The sequence below is a fragment of the Sphaerodactylus townsendi genome, linkage group LG01 (assembly GCF_021028975.2).
Source record: "Sphaerodactylus townsendi isolate TG3544 linkage group LG01, MPM_Stown_v2.3, whole genome shotgun sequence".
In the NCBI taxonomy this organism is placed as follows: Eukaryota; Metazoa; Chordata; class Lepidosauria; order Squamata; family Sphaerodactylidae; genus Sphaerodactylus; species Sphaerodactylus townsendi.
The window spans coordinates 21,894,561-21,912,993 of record NC_059425.1 but is presented as its reverse complement, the minus strand read 5'-3'; the positions used below and the strand labels follow the sequence as shown (position 1 = coordinate 21,912,993).

Genomic DNA, 18,433 nt, shown 5'->3' with positions numbered 1-18,433 from the left:
TCCTGCTAACATTACAAAATTTGTTGACTTAAACAATAAGTGGGTGTTGTTGGTAAATCAGGTGGGATGTCTTTCCAGGATCATAAAATACTTGCATGTATTATACTGTTCTACTGCATTGCTTTAATTATAATTCACCTTATATCTCAGCAAGCAAGGCAGACTATAAATCAAGTAACTAAATAAATTCTTGGTAGCTATACAAGGTCAGCAAGGAAAAGTTACAATAAGGTAACTGTTTTCGGTTTTTAAAAGTACCTGTAGTTATGTAGAAGGCAGATGAATGGATGGACGGGGGTGGGTGGGAATGGCAAGTTTGTGCCCTTTGGGGTAATAAAGGACAGTGGTGAAGTTAGTACCTGGCTGGGAGGCGGTCAACCTTACTCCTAGAAAGGTTAAAGGGTACTATTAATTGAGACAAGATGCCAGATTAAGAGAAACTTGAATGAACGACTTCCAAAATATGTATACGGTTGGATATGGCTAAAACATGAGGTTCCCTGCAGGGAGAAAGGAAAATTCAGAGCAGGTAAAGGTACTAGTCCCAGTCAAACAGTGGACATCAAGGTATTATGTACAGAGTACCAGTTTGTGTGGGAGCCCAGGTGGAAAGCAGGGCCCAGTTGTCCCCTCAAGTTAAGAGAAAACCCTTCTCCTCACCCTCTGTCTCTCGGCCTCCCTACTTCACTGAAAAGCAGTAGACGCCATACTTCTTCCGCAACTTGCTGGGGAAGCCAAAACTGCGGACACCAGGATCAGGGAGACCTCCGCAGCCCGTGCGGGGAGTGATAATTGGGTAGCGCACGCTGCCATCCTCCAGCCAGCCTCCATCACAGTGATCCAGCTTGGAGAACTTCCATGCTGCATACAATTGTCCAACCTTGGCAATGGTGGCTCTATCTTTCTGGCAGGCCTGAATGGCCTCCTTGAAGTTCAGGTGGCCACGGATGAAGTAGACCCGGCCTGGGTAGAGGAGTGGAGAAGAAAGAGCCAAATTAGTCATTGTCCAGCATGGGGGAGGAGTGTGTCCATTTATCTGCACAATAGGGCCTATAGAAGGATCGCCTGCAGAGGTGTAGCTGGGCCAAACTGCGCCCGGTGTGCATACTATATTTTCCACCCCACGCGCCCCCCTCCCGCGGTGCTCCCCCCCCCCGTGGTGCCTTCCCTTCCCCCCTTCCCACACTTACCTTAGTTCCTTTCCTTTTTCATAACTTTTTCAGGCTGCAAAAGGCCTGTTCTCAGTAAAAACGGCCTGATGGGAACTATACTTCCCAGGAGACCTTGTGAGCCCCAATGTCTCCTGGGAACTCTAGTTCCTCAGGCCGTTTTTACTGCAAACAGGCCTTTTACAGCCTGAAAAAGTTCTCAGAAAGGAAAGGAACTAAGGTAAGTGTGGGAAGGGGGGAAGGGGGTGCTGTGGGGGGCGGGGGGTGCCACAGAGGGGGCGGGGAAAAGGGGGAGGGGCCTGGGGGTGATTTTTCTGTGCCCCCAGGCATGTGCCCACTGCACGGTGCACCCCCCTTCCCCTTGTAGCTTCGCCACTGCCTCCCTGTCATAGAGATGAGAAGAGAAAAGAAAGGGCTTCTGAAACCTGTTAATGAAGAAGAAATGGGAAGTGTATTATGACTGAAACTGATAGTTTCACAACAACCCTGTGAGATAGGCCAAATGAAACCCACATTTTACAGACAGTACTGAGGCATCTGAGAAATGGCAATGTACATAAAAACAGTTGAAGAAGAGTTTGGCTTTATACCCTACTTTTTGCAACCATAAGAAGTCTCAAAGCAGCTTACAAATTCCTTCCCTTCTTCTTCCCACAGCAGACACCTTGTGAGGTAGGTGGGGCTGAGAGAGTTCTGAGAGAACAGTTGATCACAGTGACTGGCCCAATGTCACCCGGCAGCCTTCACGTGGGGAATTGAACCTGGTTCACCAAATTAGAGCCTGCCATGCATGTGGAGGAGTGGGGAATCAAACCCAGTTCTCTAGTTTGGAGTCCACTGCTCTTAACCACTACACCACCTTGGCTCTCATACCCTTTGACATGATACAGATGAAAAGCGGGACATGCTTGTAATGTCCAAGTTCTCATTCTTGAGGATCATCATTAGAAGACTTCCTCCTCCCTTCTTACACAATGCTGAACACCAGAGGTATTTGTTTAGTCTGGAGAAGCGAAGGTTAAGGGGTGACATGATAGCCATGTTTAAATATTTGAAGGATGTCATGTCGAAGAGGGAGCAAGTTTGTTTTCTGCTGCCTCAGAGACTACGACACAGAGTAATGGATTCAAGGTGAAGGAGAAGAGATTCCACCTAAACGTTAGGAAGAACTTCCTGACCGCCAAGGCTGTTCAACAGTGGAATTCACTGCCTTGGAGAGTGGTGGAGTCTCCTTCTTTGGAGGTTTTTAAACAGAGGTTGGATGAGCATATGTTGGGAGTGCTTTGATTGTGTGTTCCTGACTTGATGGCCCATGTGGTCTCTTCCAACTCTATGATTCTACACCCCACACACATACTACTTTTCTGTGAGAACTATTAGATCTAGCATGTGACAGCTAATGCCATGAATTATGTCCAATAGAGAACTGCAGAATGGGAACATTACGTATATCCCGCCTGTATTTAATGTGTCATCAACTTGGTTCCAACTTATAGTGATTCTATGAATTAATAAAGGCAGTCCCCGGTGCAAGCACTGAGTCATTACTGACTCATTGGATAACGTCACATCAAGATGTTTCCTGAGCCCTGAGCCTGCAAATGTAAACAACAACAACAACAACAACAACAATAATAATAATAATATATTTAGAGGGTGATTTGCCACTGCCTTCCCTAATCATGTGTGCTGTACCTCTAGCAAACTGGGTACTCATTTTACTGACCTCAGAAGGATGGAAGGCTGAGTCAACCTGGAGCTGGCTACCTGAAACTGACTTCCGGCAGGATCGAACTCAGGTCGTGAGCAGAGCTTGGACTGCAGTGCCGCAGCTAACTACACTGCGCCACACACCAAAATATCCTATCGTTAACAGCCTTGCTCAGGTTTTTCAAACTGAAGGTTCTGGATTCCATTATTGAGTCAACCCATTTCATGCCGGGTCTTCCTCTTTTCCCATTGCCTTCAACTTTTCCTGGCATTACTGGAGTATCAGCTTTGAGGGGAGATCTACACAGAGGGCATTAAAACAGTCTTGTCTCAGTGTGACCCAGAGGCGTAGCATGGGGGAAAGCGCCCGGTGCACTAGTGCGTACTCTGCCCCCAGAACGCCCCTGGAATGCCCCCGGAACGCCCTTGCTACACCCCCATGGGGCGCGTACCCAGTGCATCGCGCACACACTTCCCCCTTGGAGTTACGCCTCTGGTGTTACCACGATGTGGATCCAGTTGGCCAAATCAGCTGTGCCAAGTGGGGGGGGGGGGCAGGATCCAGGCCAGGGAATGTTGGAAGAACATGTTTTTTTCAGCACATTCACTCGCTTCTCCAGGTGTGATGTTGGGTCCAGTATAACTCTGAGCCTCTTAACTCAGCTGAACCCCACGGAAAGTGAGAAGCGCAACGCTCTTCAAGACCTCCGCCTTCCCAACAACATCACTTTCAGTTTCAGTTTGCTCACTCTTAGATGTTTATAGATTTATATTTATAGACTTACTGCTCAGTGGCCCTGTCCTCCTTTGATTTAACCCAAGAAGCCTTTTTGAGTTTGGATTAGGGTTAGTAGAAAAATATAATTACCCTACAGTATTCAGCTTTCAGCTCTTGCCCGTCCACATACCTTTCACAGCAGAAGAGAAACAGAAGGCATCAAACCGATCTTTTGACTTGTTCTTGGCTCCATAGCTTCGGACACCCGGGAGAAGGAGACGGCCCCCACAGGGCTCACGGGAGTTAATTATGGGATAGTGTACAGTCCCTTCCATGACCCAGCCTGCATTGCACCAGTCCAGTCCTTCAGTCCATGCTAGGAGTAAAAGAAGTAACAGATCTAGTGCAAAGCGGGGAAGTGCTCAGTGCCCACAGATGTCGGAGTAGCCCGTAGAGCCAAACCTTGAACTCAGAACGGTTCCTAATCCAGCCCACCCACCACTGTTGCCCTGCTCATTATGCATGAAAGATTCCTTTTAAATTTCATTGGTCCAAGTCTCCAAGGAGGTCAGGGGACTATTGGTGGTTCTCCCTCCATTTTATTCTTATAACAATTTTCTGAGGTAAATTCTGCTGAGTGAGGGTGGAAGAATGGGGATTTGAACACAGATCTCCTCAGTTGCAGTCCAGTTTTAACATAAGCGAGCAGACATCTCACAGAAAGCTGGAGCCACTGAACAAGCTTGAGATGAAATTCTAGATTTATTTATTGCTTTAAAACATTTATATACCAACCTATCTTCTCAGGCCTTAGATGGTTAACAATGCAACCACCAAGTTGTAAGGACATGAAACTTAAGTGTCCAATGAACCAGGTTTTTAAAAACAATCACACATATTAAAAACATAGCATTAAAAATGCACAGATTACAGATTTTTAAAATACACCCCCCCCAAAAAAAATCCCACCCAATTGAATATGTTCAGATTGAAAATATTCAGAATTAAAAAGATCTCATTTTGAACTAACCAGTCAGGTCTCCAGTTATCATTTAAGAAGGGAAGAAGAAGAAGAGTTTGGATTTATATCCCCCCTTTCTTTCCTGCAGGAGACTCAAAGGGGCTTACAATCTCCTTGCCCTTCCCCCCTCACAACAAACACCCTATGAGGTGGGTGGGGCTGAGAGAGCTCCGAGAAGCTGTGACTAGCCCAAGGTCACCCAGCTGGCATGTGTGGGAGTGTACAGGCTAATCTGAATTCCCCAGATAAGCCTTCACAGCTCAGGCGGCAGAGCTGGGAATCAAACCCAGTTCCTCCAGATTAGATATACGAGCTCTTAACCTCCTACGCCACTGCTGCTCCTACGCCATTCCCAACCTCTAAAGGAGAAATGTGAAGATCCTGGCTGCACAGAGGGGATCTGTGGACTGGTTACCTTTGTAAAGCTGTCCATATGTGGCCAGCCGAGAATCCTGCCTCTGACATGCTTGTTTGGCCTCAAAATAGTTGAATTTGTAGCGCCCGTAGTTGGTCTGGTAGGGAAAGACGACACCTGTGGGAAAGGGAGAGGATTTGAATGCTCTGCAGAAAGTGGCAAGCTTCAGGAATGAAGTGGAGGTTGGAGCTCCTCCGCCAGAGTCCCCGTATGAACAATCAAGTCAGAGATGTCTTCCTTTTTCAAAGATGACCACCAGCGCCCTTCCTCAGCAACTCCAAAATTTAATTGGAACAGATTCAGAGGAGTGAACAGGGATTGTCCTATGGCAGTGGTGGCAAACCTATGGCACGGGTGCCAGAGGTGGCACTCAGAGCCCCCTCTGTGGGCACGTGCAGAGTGCCCCCCTCACCACACATCTAGGCTGGCCTGGGCTGCTGGGCTCGATTATTAGCATTAAACCTAAGACCTAGTTTTGGGGAGGCAGTGTAGGTAACCCTATTAAGCGCTGTTAAACCCCACTGATTTTCATGCGAAGAACTAAAGCACAATCCTTTACCTGGGAGTAAGCTTGGTTGATGGCAATGGGGCTTGCTTCTGAGTAAACCCTTTTAGGGTCGTGATTCACCTGTTGGAAGAGTTGGACGGTTGCTTCAAAGCAAAGCCACCAACTACCATCAAGCTTACTCCCGAGTAACACATGCCTTGGAGCCGACCGTTTTTTCTAAATTAATACCTCAGTATTCAGGTTAAATTGCCGTGTTGGCACTTTACAACAAATAAGTGGGTTTTGGGTTGCAATTTGGGCACTCGGTCTCGAAAAGGTTCGCCATCACTGTCCTATGGGCAAGGTTGAAGAAACTAAGTATGGATGGTACAGCAAATACCTAAAGCGCTGTAACACTGAAGTGGGCAAATTGTTCTATGTCACTCCATGTGGCAAGGTTGTATCTTGTGAGCTTAAATAACAGGAGGGTAGATTTCAGTAGAACCTTAGGAGAAGCTTTCTAGTGCTCTGAGCAGTTCAAAATTAAACAAGTTACCTAGGAAAGGTCAGCTCCCCCCATGAGCAAGTTCATTGAATTCCCCAAGGAAGTCCCTGGTGGGCCATAGTCCTGAAGAACTCCCTGGCTTGGGGGAGGGGCAGTCATTAGCAAGACAGTCTGAACCCAGTAGTGAGCCCACTTGGCTCTAACCTGCCCAATAACACTACAGGAGAGAGAAGGCACTGTGTTGGTCCAGTCTCTGGTGCAAGGGCATTTAGGTTTCGATCTGGCTGGCTCTGCTGCAGAGGGAAGCATCCAACACCTCATCTATTGTAGCAAGACTCACCCACAGTGGAGGCTGAGGACATTTCACCCATCACCTCCATCCATTGGCCAACCAGCAGAGATACAGAAGATGCAAATGGTAAGGATTGTACCCATTATCTTACCTGTCACTAGGTCTTCAATTTACCTGCCCCCAGCCCCAAGGAACTGGGGAGCAAGAGAAAAAATACCCTATGGTAATGACCATTGAGTTCAGGAAAGGCAACCTGAAGTATCCCCCAGAAGTGACATCACATCCTCCCCAAACTCCGCCTCCCACATGCACCACCCTCAAAAACTCCCAGTATTTTCTGAGGCAACATTAAAAATCCTAACTGCCCACCCTCAAACCATTTCAACCGCCTTTTCAATTCCTGACACCAGTGGTGAAGCCACAAGGGGACGGGGGGGGGGGTGCGTCGTGCACCAGGCGCATGCCTGGGGGGTGCAAAAATCGCCCCAGGCCTCTCCCCCCCACGGCGCCCCCCCCACGGCACCTCCCTGCCCCCGTACAGTGCCCCCCTTTCCCCTTCCCACACTTACCTTAGTTCCTTTTTCAGCCTGCAAAAGGCCTTGATTGAAGGCTGAAAAAGGAACTAAAGTAAGTGTGGGATGGGGAAAGGGGGGCGCTGCGTGGGGGGGGGCAAGGGGGTGCCGTGGGGGGCGGAAAATGTGAAATGCGCACTAGGCGCAGTTTGGCCCAGCTACGCCTCTGCCTGACGCTCCTTTGCTGCAGCTCCTTGAACAAGGCTCCGAACGTCATCTGTTGAAAATCATCTAGCTTTGGATTTTCTGCAGTATTGGGTTGGACTACATGGCCTATGACTATGTTTGCCATGCTCCCAGTTCCTGTTGCCCACTGCCACTCGGAGCAGCGGTGCGAGAAAAAACATTGAAAATCCATCAGCATCCTGTGTGGTGTTATGTCACTTGTGAGTAGTGCTAGGAATCACTGAAAACTAACTAAGAGTGATATAATAAATGACGGCACTTGAATCAACAAGGCCCGTAATTGCAGCGGGGGCAGGGCACACGGTGAACTCCGTGCACGGAGTATGCGTGGCCCTGGGCAGCCGTACAGCGGAGCCTTTGTGCGTTACGATTGGGCCATGGGTGGAGCACACTCCCTATATCATAGGCAGCACGCAATGGCCTTGGCCTCTTTTTGGCGCCTTTGGCAAACTGACCCACCCTCCCTCCCTTTTGGGGCGGGGTTGTTAGATGTGCTGCCACTTATGTCACAGCCCTAGTGGCTTGGGCAGAGGAGCGCATCCTTGTGGGGAGGACGAAATCACACGACAGACCTCCCTGTGGTTCGGGGCCTCTGAACGGGGCTTGGAATGGGTCAGGCTCTGGGAGCATGCCGGGAAGGCCTCTGCAGGGGAGCCGAACAACCCAGCAGTTAGGGGGCCGCAAGGGCAAACAGGACCTGGGACCTACCTGTTCACCCCAATAGGGATTGGGGTTGGTGCCGGGTCAGTTGTGATGCTGTCCGGCTGTTAAGATGCGCTCCTCTTGTTCGCTCAGGTTCAGCATTCAATAAAGGGCTGTGGCCCAATTTAATCCAGAGCGTGTCCTGTGGTTATTCACCTAGGAAAGTATCTGCACATCTGGCCGCAATGGAACATTCCTAGAACAATCCTACATCACTTCCAGTTTTTCCTCAGAAGTGGTATAGCAGAGGAGAGAGTATTACGCCACCCCCCTCCATCTTGCCATCCACAATACTCCCACTAGCTCCCATTAGCTGCCTGACAACTCTATGTATGACCCCTTCCAAACATTGAGTTCTATGGTCTGGTTATATAAAGAAGCTTCACCCTCATCTATTGCCAGCAGTGAGTTTGCTTCAAGGCCTGTATACAGAAACTGGCTAGGCCAGGCCTTACCATCTAATTCCAGCACAAGAGTCAAACTCTCATCTTCCAGACCATTGATCAGTTGGCAGCGGTAGCGGCCTTCATCTTCCAGTGCTACATTGGAGATGGTCAGAGAAGCATCGTAACGGTGGCTGTGCCGTAGGCGAACTCGGCTGCCCAGCGGACCATAGGTTTTATGATGGGCCCCATTGGTGATCAAGATGACGACCTCCATATATTCGGCTGGCTCCACCTTGCTCCATCTCACCTTATAATTTTTGGGTAGTGGTGCCTTCAGAATACAGGGCAAGGTGACGGTAGCGCATCTCTGGCTGTGCACAATCTTGTTTATTGGGTCCAGCAAGTGTTGGAGAGGTGGTGGTGTTGCTAAGAAGAGAAACCAGAAAGGCTGTGACAAAGGCTATTATTACAGCTAAAATTAACTGGGCAGAGAAGAATTCCCATGCAACTTTATGGCAAAGAAAATCTAATTTATTTGCTCCTTATTTGAGTTGCATTCAGCCTTCTGAAGAGTTATGGCTTCTGAGCAATGGAGAGAAAAACACCTTACTATGGCATGCCTCTAGAGCATAGGTGTCAAACTCGTGGCCCTCCAGATGTTATGGACTACAGTTCTCATCATCCCCTGCCAGCATGATGCTGGCAGGGGATGATGGGAACTGTAGTCCATAACATCTGGAGGGCCACAAGTTTGACACCTATGCTCTAGAGATAACAGCCATAGTTGCAGGCAAAACATTAGGAGCTAAAACTGCCAGGCCGTGGTCACACAACCCAGAAAACCCACAACAGTCAATTATGGCTGCCACTGGACATTTTTGTGCATGTAAGAGTGGCGTGTTTTGTTGTCTTTTGTAAAGGTGTTGCACCTTTTCCACGTCCACTGACATCGATGGCATAATTCTTTTTGGAATAGTTCATGTTTAGAATTTTAATTATTTCTCCTATTCCCTTAAAATTCACCATGATTAAAGCACTTCAGTGCTTTGTTTAAAAATGCAACCAGACACAACATGCGTTATCTTCAAAGAAACTTTTGTGCAGTGTAAACATTTCATCATGCAAAAGTTTTATTATGTTATGCTTACTGTACACAGTGACTGATGACCATGCAAAAATTAAAATGGGCCGTTCAGTGTCCTTTAGAGCCAAAGCATGGGGAATTTGTTTATAGCTGACTTATCCTGCATCAGGATTTTCTGACATACCTGTGTCAGATCAGGTAGGCTATATTCAAAGCAACATCTCTCCACCAGTACCCCCAAAACAACTCTCAAACAATTCTCAGGAATGTAATGGAGACCCCCTCCCCATTGTTTGTAATGTTTGTTTTTGTTTTTAATGTTTCTCTGCATTCCCCAGGAAACAACATTTCTTCCAGCCGATCATAGCTCAGGGACCAATCAAGTGAGTTACCTTGGCCAATCCCACAGTCTTCCTTGGAGAGGAGGGAAATTTTAAACTGCAGCCTTCCATTATGTTGGAGATTTTGTGCTGCGTGGGGGCTGTACTATTGCTTGCATGTTTATTTTATTTATTTATTTTATTTTATTATTTGATTTAGTATACCGCCCTATCCCCAAAGGGCTCAGGGCGGTGAACAATATAAAAGCATATATAAACATAAATATATAAAAGTTTAAAATTTTCATTCTAAAACAGTATCCCACGAACCCATATGCAACCCTCCCAAGAAGAATGATGGGTCCCGATGATGTTAGGGACCCTATACAGCAGGGGGAGGATGAAAGCAGGGAACCCTCAGCGGCTGGTCTCTCCGGCGTCTCGGGAACAATTCTGGCCCTTGCGTCTCACGGAATCCTCCTTCCAAGGTCCCGCAGGGCCCTCGGACAGCCGGGTGGCAGAAGGTTCCACCAGAGAGGCAGGGCCAGAGCTGCAAAGGCCCCGGCCCCAGTGGGAGGCTGCCGCATCAGCTGAGGGGCCAGGGATCTCCAGTAACTGGCCTCTGCTGAGCGCAGAGGCTTCCATCGGGACATATGGGGTAATGCGTCCCGGAAGGTACGGGTCCCAGGCCGCATGCCCCAGCGTCACTACTGAGATTTGAAGATGATTCCGAACTCACTGGGAGCCACGCAGCTGGTGCAACACAGGCTGATATGATTCCAGATGGCACTACCTGTGAGCAGACGGCAGCCGCATTTTGGGACCAGTTTTAGCCTCCTAATCAGACGAAGGGAAGCGCCCACGAGAGTGAGTTGCTACTAAGTTCAGCCTGGAGGCACCCTGCAGTCCCATGCTTGCCAGAAATGGCCACGCCTCCTGCCCGCCCGGCGATGGAAAAACGCAACTCCTCGGGAAGGAAGGGCCACCTGGCTCCCCCATTGGAAAGAGACGCATCCAGGTGACCTCAGGCTGGGCGACGTGAGGAGGTCGGCTTACCGTGACCTCCCCACACCAGCGCCGCTGGAATCCCCAATCTCTCCCCGCCAAGCCAGAGGATTCTCCCGCCTATGGATTTTGCTTTAACCTGCTCTGCTGTGGCACCAACCAGCCACTGCCTCCGCAAACAATGCTGTGGAGCCGTAGGCTGTGACGCTCCCGCCTCCATCGACAGAATGAGCTGAGTGTCAGCAGATCAGCCCAAAGCTCCGCACTAACCGGAGCAAGGGGTCACATGGTGATGTTAAATAACAGTGGGGACAGCCAATGCCCCCTGAGGCATACCAAATGAAGCGGCACCTTCCGCAGTTTTTTCTTTTGTCCCCACACCACACTTGCTGACTCTCTAGGAATGAGACAATCCATTGAAGGACAGTGCCCCGACCCCCCGGAGGCGCGCCAGGCGGTGGGCCAAAAGGTCGTGGTCGCATCACATCAAACGCTATGTGAGATCTACCAAAATGTAGCAGCGCCGAACCGCCGGTCAAGTTGCATACGGATGATTCCGGTGACAGCGACAGAACCTTCTGGCCTCGGCCCCATGCCCAGCACGGAAGCTTCGACTGGAAGGGGCCAAAAGCCATAAGTTTCTATCCAGGAAACTCTGAAGTTGCTCAACACTACTTCTACTACCTTCCTCTGTGAAACGGTAAAGATTCGACGGGTGTAATTGGCCAGATTCCCCGGTGATCTAACGATGGTCTTTTCAAGAGTGGGCAGACTACCGCTCTTCAACCCATCTGGAAAGACTTTGCTCAAGAGAGTCACGATGATTTTCAACAGGTGGGGTCGTGAACTCCTCCTCGCAAGTTTTAATTACTGTGAAGGGCAATGACCAGAGGACAGGTAGGTAGGTCTACCAGCAGCCAAGATCCTATCAACAGCAGCTCGAGAGCAGGGAAACCGGGCCAAACAAGGGCCAGAAGACGCAAGGAAGCCTCCAGTTCACTAATTGTAGTTAAGGTGGCAGGAAGGTCCTAAGGAGCAACGCGACTTTGTCTGCAAAGCTCATAAATGCCTCACAGCTAATAGCCAATTCATCATTTGTAGAACCCTCTGATAAAGAGGTCAAAGATCGTAATTATCCCAAAACAATTGAGCCGGGCGAGAGCTAGCAGATGCGTAGAGGAAGAGAAGAAAAAGTCTCTTCGGCCCCTTCGCCGCCATTCATAGGCTATAAACGCCCTATAGGATGTCAAGCAGCTTCGCTTCACGAAGCCTCTCCACACTCGCTTAGATCGCCTGAGCACCCGCTTCATCTGGCACAGCTCCTGTATACCATGGAGCCTGCCGCGGAACGGCGAGGACGCCGTAACAGTCTGGTATCAGAGAGGCGGGAATTCAATCCTCCACTCTGCTCATCGAAAAGCCACGGGTTCAGGGTCCCGCAGAGCATTCAGGAAACCAATTGGATCCATAAGTCTCTGTGGGCGGGCCATGTTGGGAGAGATACCTTACTTGAATCACGCTAGATCAGTGATAATGAACCTATGACACACCACCACATTTTGGATGAAGCGCCAGTATTGAACGACATTCAACAGCAACTATTCATATGATGGCCTTTTCCACACAGACGCTTTAAAATGCAAGAAACAAAATGTTTTTTTCCAAGAAGTTCTGCATTGCTTTTCCCAAAAACATTTTATTTGCAGCCTCAAAATGTTTTAAATGCTATCTGTTTGGCTGAAAAGTTTGTAAAAAGTCTTCATTTGTGTGATGTCCCTTAAAGAGGTATTACTTTTGTTGTTGTTTTGGATTCTGTGCGCTTTAATAATTAGTGTGTTTGGCAGTCTTTCCTTTTTTGAGGTGTTTGTTCCTTGTTTTTCACGGTGACTTTTTTTTCTTGGTCTGTTGTCTTTTTTGTCTGACTTCAGTTAGTGGGTTACCTGTTTTCTATCTTTTTGAAGATTAATTAGTGATTGTGGGTAACATCATATTTGTGATTGCCTAGGTTTTGATAGGTTTACTCCCCTTGTGTTATTGGATTTTAAACACTTCTATTTATCCGCAAAACAATCAGCACCACAGCTGCCAGACTCCTATCGGGGTTGAGAAATTCCCCGCCTTGAGTTTTTGTTGCCTGAAAAATTAAAAGTTAAAATTAAAAATATTTTTTTTAAACTAACTGGTGTCCTAACTGGTGCCACAAGTGCAATGACATCACTTCCAGGTAGAACCAGGAAGCAACGGCAGTAGATCTAGGAATCTCTGGAAACTCTATGAATAGCATAGAGCTTCCAGTGATTCCTTGTTCACTGTTCACTACTGGTAGTCCCTGGCCCCCAAAATGTCCAGCTAGTCTCAACCAGGGCCAAGGCTTTTTCAGCCCGGCTCCCCGCCTCAGGGAAAATTTCTCTGCCTGCCGAGACTAGGTCTTTTGCAGGATCTTTAGTACAGTTCTGGTGGGCTCAAGACAAAGATATTCCACTGACCATTGGTTGAGGTATACAGTTTATTCCATGTTGTTGGCCACCCAAATCCCTCCCTCCTTTTTTTTTTCCCCCCCTTCCTTCCTTCCCATTTTAAAAGAAAAATTAATTAGAAATCCCACCCGCTTCTGTGCTCAGCAGGTGCTTAATCTTCAGGTATCCCCGGCCCCTCTATGGCTGTATTAGTCACAAGTCACCATCTGTTGTATATGTATTGGTTATGCTGATTGTATGTTTTTTAACTTCTATATTGGTATTTATTGGGGTTTTATAGTGTTTTATGGTAATTTATTTTGTACACCGCCCAGAGCCCTTCGAAGGTGGGCGGTATGTCAAGTCCAATAAACAAATAAACACACACACACACACACACACACACACACACACACACACACACACAAAGGGAGGTGTTAGAAATTGGTTAGGTTGCTTTAATAAGTCTGATAAATAAGTCCAATGCTTTTAAATAGGTTTATTGGATTATTTATTGAATGTATTGTTACGGTATATGTATGGAGTAATTATAAATTTGTTAGCTGCCCTGAGTTTGGCCTTGTGCTGGGAAAGAGTGGGATATCAAATCTAATAAAATAAAATAAATAAAATAAATTGTACCCAGATTGATGTCATTGTACTTCGACCACCACCCTACTCTCCGTGCTCTGCCCCACACTTGCCAGGTTTGGTTTGGCAGTCCTCATCAGAAGGGTGGGTGAGCTCCACACTAAGAAATTCTGGAAGGATTACTTTTACTCATGGTTGCTAAGTTTGGTTTTAAAAAATGCTGCTCCAGAAAACTGGCTTTTGTTTTCATGCCTGTTTCTAATATGCAGAGAAAACAGCTGCTGCGGTGCCTTATTCAAGGGACTGTAAAATCAGACCCTTTGTTTTGTCCAATTTGCTTGGGGAGTCTTTATAAAAGAAGGTGGTTAGCTTCCATGATTTGGTGAAAAAAATGTCCCCTCAGGAAAATCTGCAATTTTCATAGAAAAACACAAGGTGTTTCGCCCGTTCCCAATGAGTCTCATACTATAGCATTTCCAAGAATTCATAAAACCAATACATTTCCCCCCCCCCTTTTACATTATGATATGGTATTAAAGCAATTATTTTTTCCAGAGAACACCCCTACCACAGATGCTGATCACACACGCCCATTTCCCCTTCTCCTTGCTGAAAACACACCTCATGGCCTCCACTGCTGCTTTCCACAGAGTTCACCAGAGCTTCAAAGCCGCTGCGACTTTAAGCACATCAGCTTTGCACAGATTTACTATCACTTTTTTCCCATCAAGTCACAGCCGATTTGTGGAAACCGAATAGAGTTTTCAATGCAAGAGATGTTCAGAGGTGGTTTGCCATTGCTCAAGCTCAGGCTCTCTTTTCAAGAATAATGCACTTTCAACTATTCTTCAATGCACTTTGCAGCTGATTTACTGTGCAGGAGTAGCAAAATCCACTTCTGCTTCATTGTGAAGTGGGATTGAAAGTGCATTATTCTGCGCCAAGTATGAAGGCCTCCAGGTCACAACCCTGGTGTTCTTTGGAGGTCCCCATTCAGTCACTTTTCAGCTGTGAACCCTGCTTTGGGGCTTAGAGATCTAGTGAGATCCGGCTAGCTAAGCTTATCCAGGTCATGATTTTTACAGGCACATACCAAGGCACATACCAAGACTTTACAGGCACATACCAAGACTTTACAGGCACATACCAAGACTTTTACAGGCACATTCCAAATTTTCCTTTTAAAAGAGGGCCAGAATAATTGCTTATAGAGATTTCCAAGTAAGATGTTTCTTCCCACATCATGCTACAATCATCTGGGCAGTGGTGGGATCCAAAAAATTTAGTAACAGGTTCCCATGGTGATGGGATTCAAACTGTGGCATAGCGCCAATGGGGCTGGGCATTAACGGGGCGCAATGGGCATTCCAGGGCGTACCTGGTTGGGTTGTGGCATGACGGTGCTGCTGCGCCGTCCTTGCAGTGGGAACAATGCACGCAGGCTAGATGCTACGCGACGCCGGGTGCACCTCCTGCTAGACTGCTTCAAGTTCTGGCGCCAGCTACTGCTGAGAGGAGGGCATAACTAAGGCAAAAATCACGCAAAATCACCAATTAGTAACCCCCTCCCGGGACACACAAATGATTAGTAACCTACTCTCGGGAACCTGTGAGAACCTGCTGGATCCCACCTCTGCATCTGGGACCTGCAACGGAAACCAGCTTCACGCAGGCATTTCTACTGGAAATCTGGAAGGCAGATGTGAGACAACTTCCAGTGCCTTTTACTATTTACATTAGAAGGTAAGCAAAAACACATTAGGGTTGTTTTACGTGTGTGCAGTTTTATCCGTACCTGGATATGTTGGCCTTTGGTAAATTGCTGAACTCCCAGAAAAGGAAGAAAGACAAAAAGATGCCAAGACCAGCAGATGGTGCATGCTTTGATACTAGAGGAGGGACTTCCCTATGAAAACAAAGGCATCTCTTTAAGCCACAGCAACCTGCAAGAATCCTGCCAAAATGAAGAGACATGCATGCACAGACACGCAAAATACTTCCCCAGAATTCCAACCCATATTTCACTTTTTAAAAACCAATATTAATGTTTCACATTCATCTCAAAAACTGCTTAATGTTAAATGTAATGACATTTTGTTACTAAAAACCATAGGTGCCTTGCACTAAATGGGACAATAATAATTAGGGTTGCCAGCTCTGGACTGGGAAAGACCCGGAGATTTGGGGGATGAAGCCTACAGAGACCAGGATTTGGACAGAGGAGACTTCAGTGCAGTATAATGCCATAGAGTCCACCCTCCAAAAATGGCCATTTTTCCCAGAGAACTTGTCTTTGGTGCCTGAAGATCAGTGGTAATCCCAGGACATCTCCAGTTACCACCTGGGGATTGGCAACCCTAAAGAGTTATAAGTTACTGTGGACTTATGGGAACACTTCAGGGGGTTTTTGAGGCAAGAGAACAGCAAAGGTGATTTGCCATTGCCTTACTGTATTAAAAGGCATAGGTCCTGAGAATTCCTGCCTTCCTTCCATCTGCCTTCCTTGTTTCCCACTTTAAAAAACCAGCGCTTCCATATTACAACAAAGCCTGAACCAAAGGTCTCCTGGATCAGACCAAAGGTCCATCTACTTCAGCATCCTTCTCTTTTCAATGACAGGCAACCAGATGCTTTTGGAAGTTCAACAGGAAAGCACGAATGTGATGGCTGCTACTGTGTGTCACCATTATCTGGGATTCTGAGGCAGACTGCCTCTGAATATAGAAGAGCTATCCTTAGGTAGCATGGCTAATAACTGCTGGTAGACCTGTCCAGCTTGAAACTATCCTTTATCATGAGAACCTCACTGGCTCAGAGGAGGGATCCATTAAACCAGGTTTCTTTTTCAAAGAATAGCCAGCAAGTTGCCTCCAAGAAGGAGATAAGCATAGGACAAAATAACAGCAGTGATGTGAGAGGAACCAAATGTAACCCAGCTCCAATGGCTGGGGGGAGGGGCTAAAGAGCTCAGATTTTCCGTATAAGGAAGAAAGAGCTCCAATTCCCTCAGACCTGTTAGAGGCCCGTGACTGGAGCCAGCCTACTTCACAGAGTTCTGTTATTATGAACTATATTTGCATATTTCAGGGCTACCCTTGAAGGCTTGATAACCAGGAGAGAGGGCTCAGCAAGGAACAGCAAAGCTGCAAGTCCACCAACAGTGCCAAAGGACACAGCTAGAGAAAATTGCAAAGGACTGAGACCCTGCTAGCCTGCACAACAGGCCAGAACTATTACATGTTGATTATTGTTCTGCATTGGTTTACCACGTTTCATTGTTGTATTGCACATTATTGTTATAATGAACAGAGCACAGATTTAAAGTCTTTTGTTGCAAGTCTGGTGAATGGTATGGGTCACAAGGTGGGAACACACTGACAGAGACTTGAATTCCCTTTCCATCAATGATAATATCCCTCTTAAACCCTAAGTTGGGTTACACAAACAGACACTTACCTGGATTTCCAGTAGATGAGGGTGTGGCCTTAGTTCCTTTGCCGTCCCTCCCCCCAAATTACAGTACCCAGCTTGTATTGCTCACCTATCTCCCATATTCACACTTTTCTATTCACCACCAACCAGCTCCTACAGTGTCCCCATATTCCTTCAAAAACCTGGAATAAATTCTGCAAGACTTTACTTGGCCTGGATAACTCATTTCACTCAGAAATGGGGTTCCTCATTTACAATCCACATTTTTGTTTTTTAAAGTTTACTAAAAAATACACCGATCTGATACTATCTATATACCACAAGACAAGGACAGGTAGAGTCAAAAACTGCCAAACGAAGAACATATTGCTTTACCTGTCCACATAGGTCGTTAAATCTTCTAGCAACCTTGACAGAAAGACAAAGGAAGATGGTGGGTGTTACCAAACTTGTAATTTTTCATCTCAGGGTCCAAAACAGGTCGAGGAATGGGTCTCCATGGCTTGTCAGTCCTCTGTCTTGTGGTGCATGGGTCAAAAAGAGAGGTCTCCTCTGCCAACGTTGCTGATCTCCCTGGATGAAAAGCTGCCGGATCTTCTGCACATTGACTATGTCAACATTTTTTGTGCCTCATGAAGAAGATTGCCTGGTGGAATCATCAGCCTTGGAGATCTTGAAGGATAGTGGCCAAAGTTGATGTTCAAGCTAAGCTCTTAAGGCCGGTGAGATTTTGTTCCTCATCCTTAAACAGGGATCTGCCACCTTGGTTTCTTTTCCATCCTTTCTCCCTTTCTCTCACTGACACTCATCTTTCCCAGCTGTATGCAATATATGGTAAACAGAGTGTATGTTGCTCTGTTTTCTCCATCCCTCTTGCCCCCAAGATGAAAAACAATTTCCTATTGTTTTGCTTGGCAAACAGCGCTGGCCTCTGCAAACAGGCCTGCCTTTATTTGCAGAGAATTCAGACAAAATGTCAACACGGTTTGAACGCTGACTGTTGGCATCTTCCCAGGACCCAAAGCGCTGCATGTTTAACATCTTGGTAAACAAATCCATATAACGTTTTGGTTGCTTGAAGCCTTGGAGATTCTCCCACAATGCATCACTTTAGAACACCCCACATTTCCAGATACTGAAGCTTTTTTACCCATAAGGCACCATGGTAGCTGAGAAATTCATTTTGGTGGGAATCCACATGAGATACTCGGAAGATGCTCTCAACCACAGAAGTCTACGGCTCCAAAATGTATGGAGTTTTTAAAATGTTATTCGTCAGTTCCGTATTTTTGAAAACGAGCCATACCAGACGCCTACAGAGGGCAACACTGCCCTTCAATAGAATCCACAACACTCATCTAGACTCCTATGGTAGTTGACTA

The 18,433-nt window shown here is 47.0% G+C and overlaps 1 protein-coding gene across 1 annotated transcript; it reads right to left on the bottom strand.

Annotated features, from left to right (window-relative positions):
* Positions 1–103: 103 nt before the first annotated feature.
* LOC125442106 (hyaluronan and proteoglycan link protein 2-like) lies at positions 104–17,874 on the bottom strand. The gene is made up of 6 exons (XM_048513256.1): positions 17,427–17,874; positions 15,415–15,525; positions 8,233–8,589; positions 5,034–5,150; positions 3,788–3,973; positions 104–963 (listed from the first exon to the last, which is right to left on the bottom strand). Exons 2-6 carry the CDS (start codon positions 15,497–15,499, stop codon positions 680–682), a joined length of 1,029 nt encoding a protein of 342 aa, XP_048369213.1. The 5' UTR covers positions 15,500–15,525; positions 17,427–17,874; the 3' UTR covers positions 104–679.
* Between the last annotated feature and the right edge of the window lie 559 nt (positions 17,875–18,433).